The following is a 17255-nucleotide window of genomic DNA, read 5'->3' as shown; positions in this document are numbered from 1 at the left end:
TGTAATAATAGTTTTAATTTAGTTTTAGAAAAAATATAATAAAATTCGAAATAATAAGTAATATTTATAATACTTTCTTTCAAATAAAATTGGATTTAAATTAATTTTATGTGTAAATTAAACTAATTTATACAATACTAATTATTAATTAATTTAATAATAAATAATAATTTAAGCAAAAAATAAAACAAAAATTGTAAATGTAGTTAAATTTCCAACCACAAAGAAATTATTAACTAATAAAATAATTTGTATCAATAGTTTTATTTTAATTTTAAAAAATAATTTTAAAAATAAAAAATTCAACACTTTCAATGTAATAAATTGGTAAACCAATATATATATATATATATATATATATATATATATATATATATATATATATATATATATATATATATATATATATATATATATATATATATATATATATATATATATATATATATATTGTTGTTGCTTGAATGCTGGGAAGAAAATGAATGACATTGGACTGAGATTTCCTTTCTTGGACCTCCTATTTCTTTTCTTCATACCTCTTATCTAATAGAATAAAAATGAGTGCACAGTTAAATATGTACAGTGTATCTTCATGTTTTGACGCCCTTCTAACATGTGATGTTTTGGTAAGTTTAATATGAAACTGATATAAAATATTAGAGATTTCAAAATTTATTTTCCTTAATTCTTATAATTGAAATTTAAATTTTATAGAAATAATATCAAAACTAAAACTTTATGGAATTAAAATAAAGTGTTATGTATTATCTATTTTGTTTGAAATAAAGTGAAAGAATAAAATACGTGAGATTTTTTGTCTTTCCTCAAATTACATTTATATTATTTATTTTGCATTATTACATGATCTTCCGCCTCAAATGGTGTATAATATCAAATAGGGGGTGTAAAATAAAAAAAAAAAATCTGACAATATTTTTAAAACAAGTGTTTTTTTTTTTAAATTTGGATCTCGGTGTAATTCAAAAAAGCCGAAGAAATATTTGTTTAATTTACTCCTAAGTAAATGAATAAGACCTAAACTTGTAAATTTATGCATAGCTGAGAAACATGTTGAATAGACACTTTTTTGTATGTATATTCGATTATTCTATACTTAAACCTCTTTCTTTCCTATGCTGTATTCTAATCACGTTTCTATTCTATTCCCTTAAAAATAAATAAATAAAAATAAGATTTTTTTTTTTTAAATCTAGTGAAGCCCAGCTCCATTTCCATACTATAATAAAGGGCAGATACTTCCCGCACCCCTCCAAGTTCTACCTGCACCCAAACATCATACCAAATTCCTGTTTTATCCTTCTGTTTTTAATTTCAAACAGTATTTTTCATGGAAGACATTGTGTTGTGCTGGAGGCTATAACTTAGAAGAGAATTAGAAAGCACGGGGATACAGTTAGAAAGTATGGGGTGCAAGAAGTAATAACCTAATAAAATTGTTGAAAACCCAGCACAAAATAAATGAATCAAAACATGCCTACTTCTTCCTACACCCCTTTAATTCCAATTTTTACTTTCCAGAACACATTAAATCTATTCTGAAATATTTTTTTCGGAAGACACTCATCACAATCTTATTCAGGATAAAATTTTTCCGAAAGCTTTGATGGGGTGACAAGAAATTTAATGAGGTGTAGAAAGAAACTGCCTAGTTTTTTTATTGTTATTTTTATACAACAAAATAAGTGAGTTTTTCACATTTAAGTTATCTAAAACTATATTAATTGAATTTATAAAATAATATTAGTTTTGTATTTTTAAAAAATTTTAGATAAAATTTTCCAAACACATATTTCAAACTTTCACTACATTTCTTAAATTTTGGCACGAGTCAAATTTTGTTTGGATAACAAATTATTGAAAATAACTTTTTTCATAAAGTAAAATTAGCTTATGAACTATATAATTAATTTAAGAATGTCAAACTTTGTAATAATAGTTTTTATTTATTCATAGAAAAAATTATAATAAAGTTGGAGATAATAGATATGTATTTACTAATAATTTAATTCAAATAAAACTACACTAAAACTAATTTCCTATTATAGATTAAAACTAATTTATATATTTCTAATTATTAGTTATACTGTTAATAATAATGTCAATTAATAATTTACGAAGAAAATAAAATAAAAATCACAAATATAATTATAATTTCCTACCAAAAGAAAGTAATTAACTAATAAAATAAATTATAATAATAGTTTTAATTTAATTTAAAAATATATAGAATAACATTGGAAATAATAGATATTTATTTAATAATAATAATTTCAAATAAAACCAGATTGAAACTAATTTCTTGTTATAGATTAAAATTAATTTATATATTACTAATTAGTAATTATACTAATAATAATAATTTCAATTATTAGTTGCTTTTGTATTTGACCTTTGAAAAACTTGAAAGTAACTAAACAAGACATTCAACATCCAATTCAAACACTCCTTATTTTTTCATCACTATAATGCAACACAAATCAAAATATCTCGCACCCTTTCATTCATTTTAATAAAGACAGTGGATTTACCAATATGAAAAAACCTACAAAATTTTGCCTGTTTATAATTAAGATTGCTCGACAAAAATATATTGTTGTTTTACAACTTCGATGTTTAATTATTGTATATTCATCTTACAAGTAGTAAACTATTGTTTTCCAATCACATTTAGAATGTCACCTTGGAATACGCAATGATTATTCAATGAATCTTTCATTTCACATATTGCAATCAAAACTAAAAAAATAATCTGGATGTAAACTTTTTCAGAAAAAAATATTGCAACAGTATCCTGTGTTGAAGTGAGGAAAAGACACCTAAAGGTTGTGATTAAAGTGGTGCTGCCACTTGAATAAATAAGGCACGCAATACAAAACTAAGTGGTCACCAACCGCATTAACATGGACACTACGAGTTTCTACCACCACCCTCTCTCTATGCTCTGTAATTTCTTTCTCCTTTTCATTTTCGGTTTTCTGCTTTAGTTCATGTTGTATTCTGTTGTATTGTATCCATTTGGTATGGTTGAAAAATAGTAAGTTTAGGATCATTAACAGGTGAAGACATCATGTGTCAATAGTTCAATTCTGTCATGTTTTCAGAAAATTATGATTTTTTTAGAAATGATTCAGCATGGAGAGTATGCATCCATCAATACACTCATCTTCAGTCTTAACTGTGCTCTCACTTATGGCTCTTTATGATTCTATTAGACTAAGCACATGTTTATGGTTTCATTTGAGAATTGAGAGTGAGTTAACTTTTCCTTGAATTGAGGCATATTAAGAGGATACAGCTAAGATAGTTGAGGCTATCATGTTGCCACCTAAGTAATTCCATCTCAACAGTAAATTTTGGCAGCATTATTCAAGCATGCAACCTCTTTTCTAAATTCCTGAAACTAATAATGCAAATAGTGTTTTTGAAGTTAGAGGAATTTGGACAGTGGCAGATACAGTATTTTCTATGTTGACTTATGTTTGATCATTAATGAAGTTCTTGGAAATGCAGCCTTTCTAAACCAGCTACACTGTGTGCACCAGATTCAAAGCAAACGAATAGAGTCAGATTCTCAGTTCCCAAAACTGTAACCCATCTTCAGAGTTGCTTTTTCTGTTGTATCTTTTTGCATGAACAGAAAGAAGGCCTTTGCTGAAGGGAAATTGAAGAGTATGGGGTATTCAAGCTCCTTCTTGGCTTTTCTTCTTCTTGCTTTGTTGCTTAATGTGACCAATGGGCGGCCTCTGGTACCTGCATTGTTCATATTTGGGGACTCGGTTGTTGATGTGGGCAATAATAATCACAAATTAACTGTTATAAAAGCAAACTTTCCTCCTTATGGAAGAGACTTTGAGAATCACTATCCAACAGGAAGGTTCTGCAATGGAAAGCTTGCCACAGACTTCACAGGTATCTTTTCTCTTTTTCCCAATTCTTTCCCATTTTTCTAAATATCTTATTCTCTATCACTCATTTTCTGAACTTGGATTTGATATCTGTTTCATCGATTCATTCACTGCAGCTGATCTTCTTGGATTTACCTCTTATCCCCCAGCTTACCTTAATTTGAACACCAAAGGAAATAACCTCTTGAATGGTGCCAACTTTGCCTCAGCTGCTTCTGGTTACTATGAACCCACAGCCAAACTATATGTAAACACTCTTAGAAGTTTCTAGAAGATTTAGGCTCAATCTCATTGTTTTTCTCTTCTTCTTCTTCTTCATATAATTGGTAAGTGCTTTTGTGTTTTTTCATGGATGTAGAATGCAATTCCATTGAGCCAGCAGCTGCAATACTACAAGGAATGCCAGAACAAATTGGTGGAAGCAGCAGGACAATCAAATGCTTCATCAATTATAACTGATGCCATATATCTTGTCAGTGCTGGAACCAGTGATTTCATTCAGAACTACTACATAAATCCTTTGCTTAACAAGTTTTACACAATTGATCAATTCTCAGACACCCTCTTGAGATTCTATTCAGACTTCATCCAGGCATGCACTTCTCAACCTTGCCATTGATTAAAATAAAACTTGTTTTGGTGATTATGATCTGCATTTGTAATCATGGCTTTAACAGAGTTTACATGCACTGGGAGCAAGGAGGATTGGTGTGACATCATTGCCTCCAATAGGTTGTTTACCTGGAGCCATCACTCTCTTTGGTTTTAGCAGCAACGAATGTGTGGCCAGTTTAAACAGTGATGCAATTAGCTTCAATGAAAAGCTCAACACCACATCTAATAACCTGCAAAACATGCTTCCAGGCCTCAATTTGGTTATCTTTGATATCTACCAACCTCTCTATGACTTGGTCACTAAGCCTTCTGAAAATGGTACAGCATATAAATACATAAAATTTAGATATAGTTCTTTAGATGCTTCTGGCAAAAAAGTTTGCATGAAGCATCAAATGATCATCAACACAAATCACCACTGAATCAAAAACACTAATTCTGCATCTAAGTTTTATCTGATATATTCCCATGTGTGTGATGCATTGTGTCATCACAGGATTTTTTGAAGCAAGGAAGGCTTGTTGTGGAACGGGGTTGATAGAGACATCTATATTATGCAATAGGAAGTCCATAGGAACATGTGCCAATGCATCTGAGTATGTATTCTGGGATAGTTTCCATCCCTCAGAGGCTGCTAACAAGCTTTTGGCTGATAGTTTGATTGCTGCTGGAATCTCTCTCATATCCTAATCAAAAACTTCACAGTTCATACTCTGGATTTTATAAACTTGCGCTTGCTGGAGTTGTATGAAGATGTAAAAGACTAAAGGATATTTTGTATGTTAAATTGTTTAATTAAAGATGTATGCTTTTATGTTCCTTGTTAATCATGTCTCTATGCTTGATGTGTTTGTAAACTGTTCTTTGCTTCAGATTTTGTTTAGCAAAATCTTCTCAATTCATCTACCTCTTTTTGACTGGTTGCTAAGTGCAGATTTCTTATTGAGATCAGTTTAGAAAGATTTAAACATAATGAGGCATCATATGATGAAGTTCTCTTGATGCATATGGTTGTTACTTACACAATTTGTCATCAAATTCCACCTACATACCTTTGTTAGTGATCACCCTATTTCTACATTAGCCTCGCATTTTCCTCAATCTCTTATAATTCAAGAAAATTCAATCATTAAACATAGTTATATCCTATCACCTCCAATTTCTACTCCTGTAGCTCCAGCAGCTACTAGTAAAACATCTTCAATCAAGGCAACATTTCTCACAATGTTGGAATTCCTATCAATAAAACTGTCTCTTTGTTTGATCTGATACTCTCTTGCATAGGTAGCCAAGCCAGATGGATTGAACCGAGTTCTTCCATGCCAATCCTGAGCTTACAGTGAGAACACTCGCATCACCATCCACAGAATAAACACCATTTTGTGACCAACTATCTTCTTTTTCATCTTCTGAACTATCTTCTTTTATTTGTTAAGAGTTTTGAATTGCAAGCAGAGAGGTCTTTTGATTCAGCGGATGGTTGAGGCGCAGTGCCAAGAACAAACTCAATCTTGTTCTTGGCACTTAGGGCTGTCAGAATAGATCTACTCCATGTATGATAGTTGGTGGGATCAAGAACGGGAGAAACAGGGGAAGCTGGAGGATTCTCGTTGGGGTGAAGATAAACAAAACTTGCAGAAGTATTTTCGTCAGCCATGGTAAAGCAAAGAAAAAAAAAAGCAAGAAAAGGAGAAGAAAAACAAGATCGAAGAATCAAGAAAGAACCGTAGAACAAGGGGTCATCTGATACCATACTATAGAATACGTGGATTCATGATGCAAAAGGGAAACAACATAGTGCAGGTAGAGGAGACGTGTGATGAGGGCAGGACTATTTATATCTTTTCTAAACATTAAAAATACATTCTTTTAGTACTTTACAAATCATTTTAATATATTTTAAAATTTTAAATTAATGACCATTGTATATTTTGAAGACAAGACAGAAATAAATAAAAAAATCATTACAAAATCCAAATGCAAATTATTAAGGTGTAGTTAGTTTTCATGGAACTCGGTGGTAGAAGAAGTATTAAGTGCACATCAATACATATTTTCAATGATATTTCAAACATGCTTAATAGCGGTCGTTGCGGTGGTGATGGCGGTCTGGTGCTCCTGGAGGTAATGGCGGTGATGCTGGTGATGCCGGCTGAGGGTGATAATAGTTTAAATTAAAATTTTATGTATCTATTTTATTTGAGATATAAAATACATCCTTTAGCCATCTAAATACATATGGTAATAGGGTGCTTTCAAAGTTGGTTTTTATATGAGAATCGTGCAATTTGAAACCTTGTTTTTCAAACTACTGTACCTTTTCTTAAATTCTGAACAGAGAAAAGTGACGTGAAAATGGGATGAGTTAATCATAAAAAAATCGTACGAAAATAGGATGATTTTAGTTAAACGGAATGAAGTCGTGCCAAATTAAAAGGATTTTAATATAGTTGGTAGAAGTCATTAGAGATTGAGATGACTTCACTTAAGTTGATTACCAAAATAATCAAAGTCGTATTTCAATGATACGATTTTAGGGAAGTAAAGTCTTGCCAAGATGAAATGACTTCATTTACAAAGAAAGTCCTGCCATAATGGCACGATTTCAGTGTATTGAACTATAAGAGAAGTTTTATTATAATAGCACGATTTCAGTGTGAATTTGTAAGTCTTTCCATAATGGCAAGACTTTAGTTGAATCGTATTATTGTAAAAAAAATTATTTGGTTCTAATAATATTAAATTGAATAAAGAAGTTAAAATTTTATTGTATATAATAAATTGTAGAAGAATAAAATAGATATAAAAATGTAAAGAAAAGAAAAAGTGTTTTTAATAACAAATATATGAAATCAAATAATTTTTTGGATGATAGATATTAAAATAAAAGTGAACAACAAAGTTGGTATACTGAAGTTACGAGAGTTTCATAAAATAAAATTTCAATGTCTATTTGGGCAGTTGGTTCTCTTATGACTGATACTTCTGCAAATGGAACATTTCTTTGGTTTATTTGGCAGTGACTGGTCCATTTCGTTGTGGATACGAGTTGTAGTTCGTCTTCTTGGTTTGTTGTGTCGCATGTGAGGATCAGTTAAATTTGGACCAGTATAAGTAGACCAATAATCTTCATTCTGAACAGGTTGAAATAAGACCTCAAATAAGACCTAGACGACAACGAAGAAGACCTCCTTATAGCACATGCTCTCATAAATAACTTTCACATCCTATTATAATGAAAAAAATCATCATGAAATTTTTAACTACTTATATGCATTATTTTTTAATTAATTAATATCACTAAAAAAATTAATTTTTATTCTATCCCACTGGAGTCATTCGAATATGATACAACTTATTCATTACCAATATAATACTGAAGTGTCTCTAATATGATAAGATTTCTTCATTAAAAATTTAATACTGAAGTCTTCCCATATTGGCACGACTTTGGTTAGACAGTTAATTAAAGTTATCTCGATTTGGCACGACTTCTTAACAACAAGGAAATTTTCCCATGTCGGTATGACTTCATATCATTTTAATTAAAGTCGTCTTATATTGGCATGACTTCTTTATTGCTAAATCGTACCATTTTGGCACGACTTACCTTTTGCTGAAAAATTTCTACTTTGGTGATTACAAAAATAAATTGCACCATTATGGGAAAAAAACCTCGAAAGTTTTCTTCTTAGCCCCTTAATGTTTCTTTTTTAATAGTATTGTTCAAATAAATACTTTTTTGACTTTATGGAAATAATGTCTTTCTTTTTTTAGCTTTATGATGTTTAGATAACGTATTATGACTTCTGCTCGATTATCTTATGATTTTGTAGCTTTTTACTTCGTATGATCTTCTTGTAATTTTAGTAATTTACGTGCATATTCTCTTTTAAAATTCTCTTTTATATCTAAGAACACATATTAAAGAAATAATTATTTACTTATTTATTAATGCATATAATTGACGTTTTGGATATTGATATAAAAAATTTTAATTTGCGAAAGTACTTGTTTAATTTAAGATCTAAAATAATAATTTCTTAAATATTAAATACAATTAAAATATATTGTTATTTTTATGATGAATCAGTTTAAAAACAAATGAAATAAATAAAAGAGTAAAATAACATTTTAGAGAAACATTTTTCTATATCAGTGTAAATCATAAAAAGATAAAATGAAACCAACCAACCATGATTCACGATTTAATTCATACCAAAGACATGAATTCCAAATGCATTATATATTACGTACAATATACAGAGCAACATATTTCATATTTTCAAAGATAAATCAAACCATCATGGAACAAATTCAATTCGCATGTGTTTCCTGCACAAACCTCGCCCAAGCTAGAGGTCCTCGCTCAGGCGAAAATGTTCTCTTGCTTAGGCGAGAGCTCGCACAGTGAGCACTATAGGTTTCCACGAGTTCTTACTTAGGCGAGACCCTTGCGCCTAAGTGAGATGACTCATTGCTCAAAACCTCAAAACGTAAGTTCGTCGCCTGAGCGAGAGATCAGGCAGAAACCAAATGTGAGGTTTTGCTAGTCTTTCTTAGGCGAGAGTTATTCGCTTAGGTGAGAGCGTCTCGTTTAGGCGACAACCCACTCACTTGGGCGAGCCTAGCAGATCTCACCTGCTCTCACACATGCATACCAGCAACTTCACACGAAACACAACAAAACTCATTTTGATACAACCACAATCATCAAACATGCATTTTAAACACAAAGTAGAGTCACAACATACAAAATATTTCAAGAAAACGCAAAGGCTCTAGCTTCTTTTACTTGGAAAAAGAACCACAGTGGAAGATAGCCCTAAGAGGAGCTCACCACAGTATGATGGTAGCTTAAGAAGCTGAAACAGATACAAGAGTACACGAAAGGAAGGTTATAAGGATGATCTCAAAGCTGAACCAACACTACCATACAGAAAAAGGAGGAAAAACATGAGGTTCAGGTGTTTAACTTACGTTGAAGGAGCTTTCGGGACGTTTCGCAGTTGTCCTAGCACAGCTTCTGCTTTAGAAGATGGAGAAGGGATGGGAACTGTTTTAGAGAAAAGAAGCAGAATGAGAGTGAGTAGGCTTAGTGGGGTATTGTGGGGTCTTGGAGACAACTAGTGGGCTTACTTTGGCCCTCTAATAAGGTCAGGCTCAAACCTTATTAGAGCCAAAAAAGGGAATTACACAAGACAGAGACGAGTAAAGAAAAATAAATGAAAGAAAGTGATTATAAACATTTATCTTTATTATTAAGAAAATTGGAAAAATTTAAAAAAAAAATCAGTCAAAAAAGATATTGTAACAAAAAAATATTTAAACTCACATACCTTTACTTGTTTCACTAATGAAAAACAAGGATATGTAAAAATTGAGTGTTCAAATTCAACCTGTGACTCTTCAAAATATGAAAAGTATTTGTCTAATGTCTAGCCTTAAATTTTCAAGTAATGTCAATGACGTGTGAAAAAATATTATGGTTGTAGTGGTTGAAAAATGTTAAAACGGAATAATTTAGTAATATAAGTTTTAGAAAAGAAAAAAAAAATACAAAAATCATGTGGAACTTTTAGATGTTCACGGTCCAGTATGAATACAAGTACAACAAAACGGGCCTAAAGAAACTAAGTTAAAGTATCAAGGGTATTACTTCCTACACCGCATCATTTTCTTCCTACACCCTATTACTTATTTTATCATTTCTGAAATTTATTTTTCTGAACATAATAAACTATTTCGGAAATTTTTTTCGGCAATCAACCGCTTCTCTCTCTTACGTTAAACATTTCTCAAAAAAATGTTTAATGAGGTAGGAGACGAAATTTGAAGAGATGCAAGAAGCTTTAACCAAGTATCAAACTTGGATTTTGCTTTAAGGGGACTTTTGTTGGTGCATTTCTTCCTGCATCCCATAATTTCAACCTGTATATATCTAAATTTAAATTTTTTTAATTTATTTTATGATTTAGGATTTTCAATTTCAGTTAAAGATCGTCTAATTTAAATGAGTTTTGAATTATAGGAATCTTAATATTAATATTTTTATATTTTGAAATGTGTAATTTAAAATAAAATCTTATTATGGAATGTATTTCAGGCTATATGTCTCAAAACATAAAATAAAAATATGTTTCGATTACATTACTCATAATACAGATTTATATATTATTGATTGTATTTCAGATTATACATGTATGTATATAAATTTATATTCTAAATTATATAATTTAAAATTTAAAATAAAAAATCATTATAAATTGAAATTTTATTTTGACTTTTACTTATTTTCAAATTAAAAAGTTGGTGATAATGATTGAAAATAAATATAACAAGCATATAAATAATATTATTTTTAATTTTTTTATAATAAATATTTTTAATATTTAAATTAAGGATAATGAAATGGTTTCACGTAATATAACAAGTTTTATATATTAATCGACTTAAAAATACACATATAATATAACAAGTTTTATATATATAATAAAAACAAGTTTTATATGTTAATTTAGGATAAATATTTATAATATAGTTAGAGATTATCCTAATTTAATTATATGTTGGTATTTTTAGAAGTAGTCGAGTCAAATTTTTTATTAGGTTATTTTGTACAGTATTTTTTGCTGACCATTTTACATTATTACTTTAGCTTTTTTTAAAATATTTTAAAATTTCAAAAATCAATAACCACTGTATTTTGAAGAAGTAACAGAAAAGAAAATAACACAATAAAGAATTCAAAGATCAATCTTGATATTTCTTATGATGCTGTAACAAAAAGTGTCTACTTTGTAGTTAAAACTCTCGTGTCGTTAAATCTTTAGTTTGGTCTCATTAATTAAGTTGCTCATGTATATCAGTACCCAAATTTTTTTTCTTTTAATTACATATGAAATGAGTTGTTTCTGTATAAAAAATATTAAAAGAAAAAAGTATTTATAATGTCTGACCAATATCGGAATGATAAATAGACAATATAAATAAAAAATATATTATGTAGATTAAAATAGATACAGTTACATAAATGTAAAATAATTACGTACAATATAATATTTTATTAAATACTAGAAATGTTTCACCATAAAACATTTGTCAAAAATGGTTGACTTTAGCCAAAACTGTTGTAAAATTACAGGCAACTAATAAATGTTTTGTCTCGTAATTAAAAGTGGGATTTGCAAAAGCTTAAAATATAAAAAAGACAACAATATACAAATTTATAGAGTATAAAGTTAAGTTTAATACCCAAGACACAGGATATTATAATAGTAATACAAAAACATGAGTGTTATTTTACGTACATATTTTCTATTCAAATAAATATAAATGTCTATAATTTTAATATATTTTAAATTAGTCAATATATATATATATATATATATATTAAATTTTTTTATAATAATGTTACTGTGATAACTATGGTTTTTAAACAAAGAAATAGGAATGAGATAATGAAGGTCAAATCTTCCTGCCAGATTTGATATCAATGGTTGACCGACTTGATTAATTTTTATCTTTATTAATTTATTAAAGATTAAAAAAAATGACCTCGGGATTAGAAATTAAATAATTTTAAACGGTGTTTTTCAAGCGCGCCACAATCGCGTTGTGCAACCATGGTCTGTGTCGGTGCTAATTTGTGAGTGCCAATTGACAGTTGTGCCCTTTTGTCGCTGACGGATGCGGTGACTGCAATTTATCAACCAATGCAATTTCAAGCTTTTAATCTTTTCTTTTTTCTGAAATTTTTATTTTGAATTAAGTATTTATATATAATTATATGTTTCTTTTCAAATTTATTTCAACTACAAAATTATTTATACACTATTGCTTTATCTGAAAATACAAAACAATTAAAATTATTTAATTCTTTAAGAATCCACATTTAAGATAATATGTAATTAATTAATTAATTAATGTAACATCTCATTCTCATTCTCATTCGTTGGAAAAAAACTATTAAATAAAATATTATATAATTTAATATAAACAAGCACACATCCAAAAATATACACATTCTAAATGACACAAAACAATCCAAAGAATATAATAAAAACATAAGAAAAGTGTTTTTTAAAAGGAACTATGATGTAGAACCATCTTCAACACTTTGTTCGATTAGGTAATTCAAGAGGGTGATTCATTTATTTAGAGAATTTGAAATTATTTATAATGAAATATTTTGTTTGGATTGAAAATTAAAAAACATTTAAAATACATACATTTTTTTGAAGTATTTCAATTAGCTAAATTAGAAGGAATTCAAATACCCTAAAAAAGTGAATTTTGAAATTCTTCTCACTCAACCTCACACTATAGACTCAATTCCAAACAGACCCGACAAACCCGACAATCATGACAGGCTAGACTGGCCAGACACTCCAGACGGATCAGACCGACCTGACAACACAAATGGGTCGAGCAAGTCTGACGACCTATACGGACTGGGGTGACCTAATGACACATACGAGTCGGACGAGCTTCACAACTCAATCATGTCAGCGGATCCAATGACCCAATCAGGACAGGCAAGCCCAATGACCCAATCAGGACAGGGAGTCCAATGACCCAAACATGTTTGGCGGGCTAAATGACCTAGAGGAGTTAGACATGCTTGACGACCCATACGTGTCGGGCAAGCCCAACGAGTTTCATGCTACACCTCCAAAGGGTGTAAAGGAAAAAGGTAGGATTTTTAACTTACATACACATATGAAAATTATACGGAAAAGATGAAAATTAATTAAGTAAAATTCAAAATTTCAATTTAATTGACTAAACTTAATCTAACCCATTCAAAAGCCGGTTAGATTGAATTGAGTTTAACATAAAAAATACATAAATCCAATTCAATCCATCATATTTTTAAGTGAATTGTGTAATCGATTTGTCCAAATTTTATTCCATATAACTCCGGGATATGAAATCGTAACATTATTAAACTTATTCATTGTAATTTAAAATATTTTATTTTCTTTTTTTAATAATGACTTTATATTTTCTTTTTGTTCTAACTCTGATATATGTTTTAATTTGATTTAATTATTTTCATTGGTAATTTATTTTTTTAAAGTCTCTATTATATATTTTTCCAAATAACATATATTATAAGAATTAAAATGAAAACATACATTGAAAAGACTAAAACTAATAAGAAAAACTAAAAGGAGAAATTTTACAAAGACAACAAATATTCAAATTTTATGATAAAATATTTTTGTTTAAAGAATAAAAAATACAGAGAAGCTTTCATTTAAAAGGTAATTTGATTAAACACAATATAACAATATATAAAAAGATTCTTCTTTTTGTGTCCCCTTTTCATTTTCCAATTTTACCCTTAATTATTATTTTAAAATTTATTTATTTTATAATTATTTTTTAACCGCTTTTTAAAATTTTTTATTTTGACCGTTATTCTAAAAACCTTTCTTTAACCGTTATTTTATTTAACAACTATTTTAAAATTTATTATATATATTTTAAAAATAAATATTAAAAATAAAAAATGCGGATAGATAGACCCGACAACGTCTGTGTTCGCTAGTAATAATAATAATAATAATAATCTATAATCTATAACAATATATAAAGGGGATTCCCCTTTTTGTGTCCACTTTTTAAAATACCGATTTTACCCTTTAAATATAACAATTTTTTAAATTTTTTAAAATTGACCGTTACTTTTACAAAAATTTTATAAAATCAGATGTCTCTGCTTCTTCTTTATTTATTAATGGTTATTCTTTTATCTGTTCTGATATATTTCACTTTATTTTTAATAAATATAATTCTAATATATATATATATATATATATTAACTTAATAACATTATCATATTATCACCTACTAATATAATATCACGTATATTTAAAAAATATATACACACAGGCGCGATAGCGCCTGTGTTACGCTAGTAATATATAAAAGGAATTCATCTTTTTGTGTCCACTTTTCATTTTCTAATTTTACCCTTAATTATTATTTTAAAAATTATTTATTTTATAATTACTTTTTTAACCGTTTTTTTTTAATTTTTTTTATTTTGACCGTTATTCTAAAAACTTTTCTTTAACATTTATTTTATTTAACAACTATTTTAAAATTTATTATATATATTTTAAAATAAATATTATTAATTTTATAAAAATTAATATATATTTTAAAAATAAATATTAAAATTTAAAAATGCAGATACAGACGGCATCTATGTATTCGATAGTATATGGAGGAAAAAAAATGATGAAATATAAGCACGTGTGAAGCTTACATTAAATGACGAAATTGGGTATAAAACTTGGCTAGCTCAGTGCCACACATAACGGTAACTACTTCCTTCGCTGACGTGTTATATAGCGTGTGTCCATGTCACGTGAACCCCGTGAAATGACGTCTACAATTTTTTTTTTCTTTCCAATTTGAACGGAAAATCACTTCTTTCACACGCGATCTCTACGATCATATTAAATCACATCACATTCAAGGTTGAATATAATTAATCTTTTATTTTTTAAATAGTACATGTTAAATGTATGATGACATTATTAAGTGAATCTTTAAAAAAAACAAATGTTAAAAATCAGAACTATTAAAAATCAAACTTAATAAAAACAATCGAGAGCCTCGTCTTAAGCTTTCAATAGGTCTTCTCAAACTTTTATTAATTTTCTTTTGCTTTCTTTTCTTGTCAAACTTTTACTAGCTTTCTTTTTCATTTCTTAAAAATTTTGTCAGATTGACAGTGACACCTAACAAAATTTTTGGTCCCAGAGTTATTATATATATAAATATTTTTTTTTCTTTTTTTCAATTTTTCATTTTCATTTTCAATTGTGAGAATGACACCTAAAAGAATTATTCTTTTGGTTTTATATTAGGTGGATCTTGATTATAAATCTCGGGAGTACTAACATAATATAGATAAAATTTATATATTTTTTATCATTTCACTGATACAATAAAAAATATATATTTTAATATAATTATAATTCTAAAAAGTTGTATGTATCTAATACATAAATGGTTCTTTTTCTCTTATATTATTTGAATTTATCAATAATTAAATAAAATTAAAATTTAAAATTATTTCTTTTTTAAGGTAAATATGCATGAAATTATTTTAAGTTTCATTTTGAAGTCTTATTTTTAAAAATTATTACAGAAAAAAAATATTTCAACTTAAGTAAAATGTATTTTTTATTATTGTCAAAAAAATATTTTCTATTAAGTAAAAAATATATATAATATTTTTTTCGTATAACCAAAATGACGTTGTTTCGAGCATAGGGACCTATAACACCTATTTAAAATATTCAATTTGTCCTTATACTCTTCTTGTACCAACCTCTACCGTTCGATCTCCCTACTCTCTCTTCCGTTTGATTTCCTTTTGCTTTCTCCCGCTCGTTTGTCCAAACGATCGGGGTATCTATCTATAAGACTCTATGCTTAAGTCAATTCAAGTCCGTTTGGATAAGTGCAATTAATGCTATAATAAATGCGAAGTAAAACTTCTTACCAACTTACTTTGGACTTTTATCTATAATTTTTGACATAGACCCGTGATTAGAGTTTTCTTAATCATGGTTCAATTGCTTTTTAAACTTGATTACTGACTTGTATTACCTTAATTTATTTTTAGCTTACTGATTTAGTTTTTGTGCAGCCGTCCGACGGAAGGACTGTGCATTCTGACGGAGGTCCCCATAATTATGTTATGACGACAAAATTCTGCTAGAATGAACAGCGAAGGTCGTTCGATCATGAACTCCCTTAAATCACTATGGAGAAATTATCACATCAACAATTCAAAAGATCGTCCGACTATAACATATTGCCTTCAACCACTTATCCTTAAATAGCCTAAAATGTCGATAATTCATTATGTGTCTGTACATATATTTTGCACCAACAAAATGTGGGAGATCAAATATAAGTAGGTAAATTTGCCACGTCACTGATATATTATTTGTTTGTGTTTGGACATTAATTTCTTGTTTGGTGAAGTAAGCTTAAGATTTTTTTTTTCAATCCTAAGAATTCACGTTTAACGTTTGATAATTCACAGAGTTTCTCAAATGAGATGGTACTCATTACATATATGATTATGATTAGACAATGCCTTTTTAAACAATAACCACTGATTTTTATTTATTTATGAGTCTATAATTAATTAAAAAAAATATTCAAAATACTTAGATACTTTTAATAGTTTCATATTACTCATGAATTAGAAATAAAAAATAATTTATAAAAGCTTTCTTCCTTTAACTTTTTGAAATATTTTTCAATAATAAAATTGAACAAAATTCTAAGCTGTAAAACGAATAACATTTCAAATGAAAAGATGGGCTCTGATATAATTCTGAAATATTTTATTTTAAAAATGTCCTTTATTACGTTGAAAAAAAAAATAGGGAGAATTGATCTCAAGATATATAATATAAGACTCATGTTGTGACAATGAATAATATATAAAAACAAACACATAAATAAGCGGTGTTAACTTAAAATTAAAAATAGCAAATTTAATTATATGCTAAATATAAATGGTTACACGAGGAAACATAAACCTTTTAAAAATACATTTTTTATACTTAAAAAATTACTTCGTCGTTCAAATAAAATCAATTACTCAAAATTCCTTTTAAAGTATCATTCTTAAATATAATTTAAAATTCCAATATCATTTTCAAAATCATTTTT

At 28.1% G+C, this 17255-nt stretch overlaps 1 protein-coding gene across 2 annotated transcripts; it reads left to right on the top strand.

Annotated features, from left to right (window-relative positions):
• The first annotated feature begins 2891 nt into the window (after nucleotides 1–2891).
• On the top strand, nucleotides 2892–5368 carry LOC114168681 (GDSL esterase/lipase At5g22810-like). Of its 2 annotated transcripts, none has more exons than XM_028053584.2 (6): nucleotides 2892–2964; nucleotides 3532–3930; nucleotides 4043–4173; nucleotides 4285–4518; nucleotides 4604–4859; nucleotides 5038–5368. In XM_028053584.2, the coding sequence occupies exons 2-6, from the start codon at nucleotides 3651–3653 to the stop codon at nucleotides 5229–5231; spliced, it is 1095 nt and encodes a 364-aa protein (XP_027909385.2). In that variant the 5' UTR covers nucleotides 2892–2964; nucleotides 3532–3650; the 3' UTR covers nucleotides 5232–5368. The 2 variants fall into 2 exon arrangements, with proteins under 2 accessions (XP_027909385.2, XP_027909386.2); XM_028053585.2 differs by lacking the exon at nucleotides 2892–2964 and adding an exon at nucleotides 3061–3077.
• The last annotated feature ends 11887 nt before the right edge of the window (nucleotides 5369–17255 follow it).

This window comes from Vigna unguiculata, chromosome 11 (assembly GCF_037176805.1).
Source record: "Vigna unguiculata cultivar grain cowpea cultivar isolate G323 ecotype 2 chromosome 11, ASM3717680v1, whole genome shotgun sequence".
NCBI classification, from domain to species: domain Eukaryota; kingdom Viridiplantae; phylum Streptophyta; class Magnoliopsida; order Fabales; family Fabaceae; genus Vigna; species Vigna unguiculata.
This window is presented reverse-complemented; position numbering and strand designations above follow the sequence as displayed.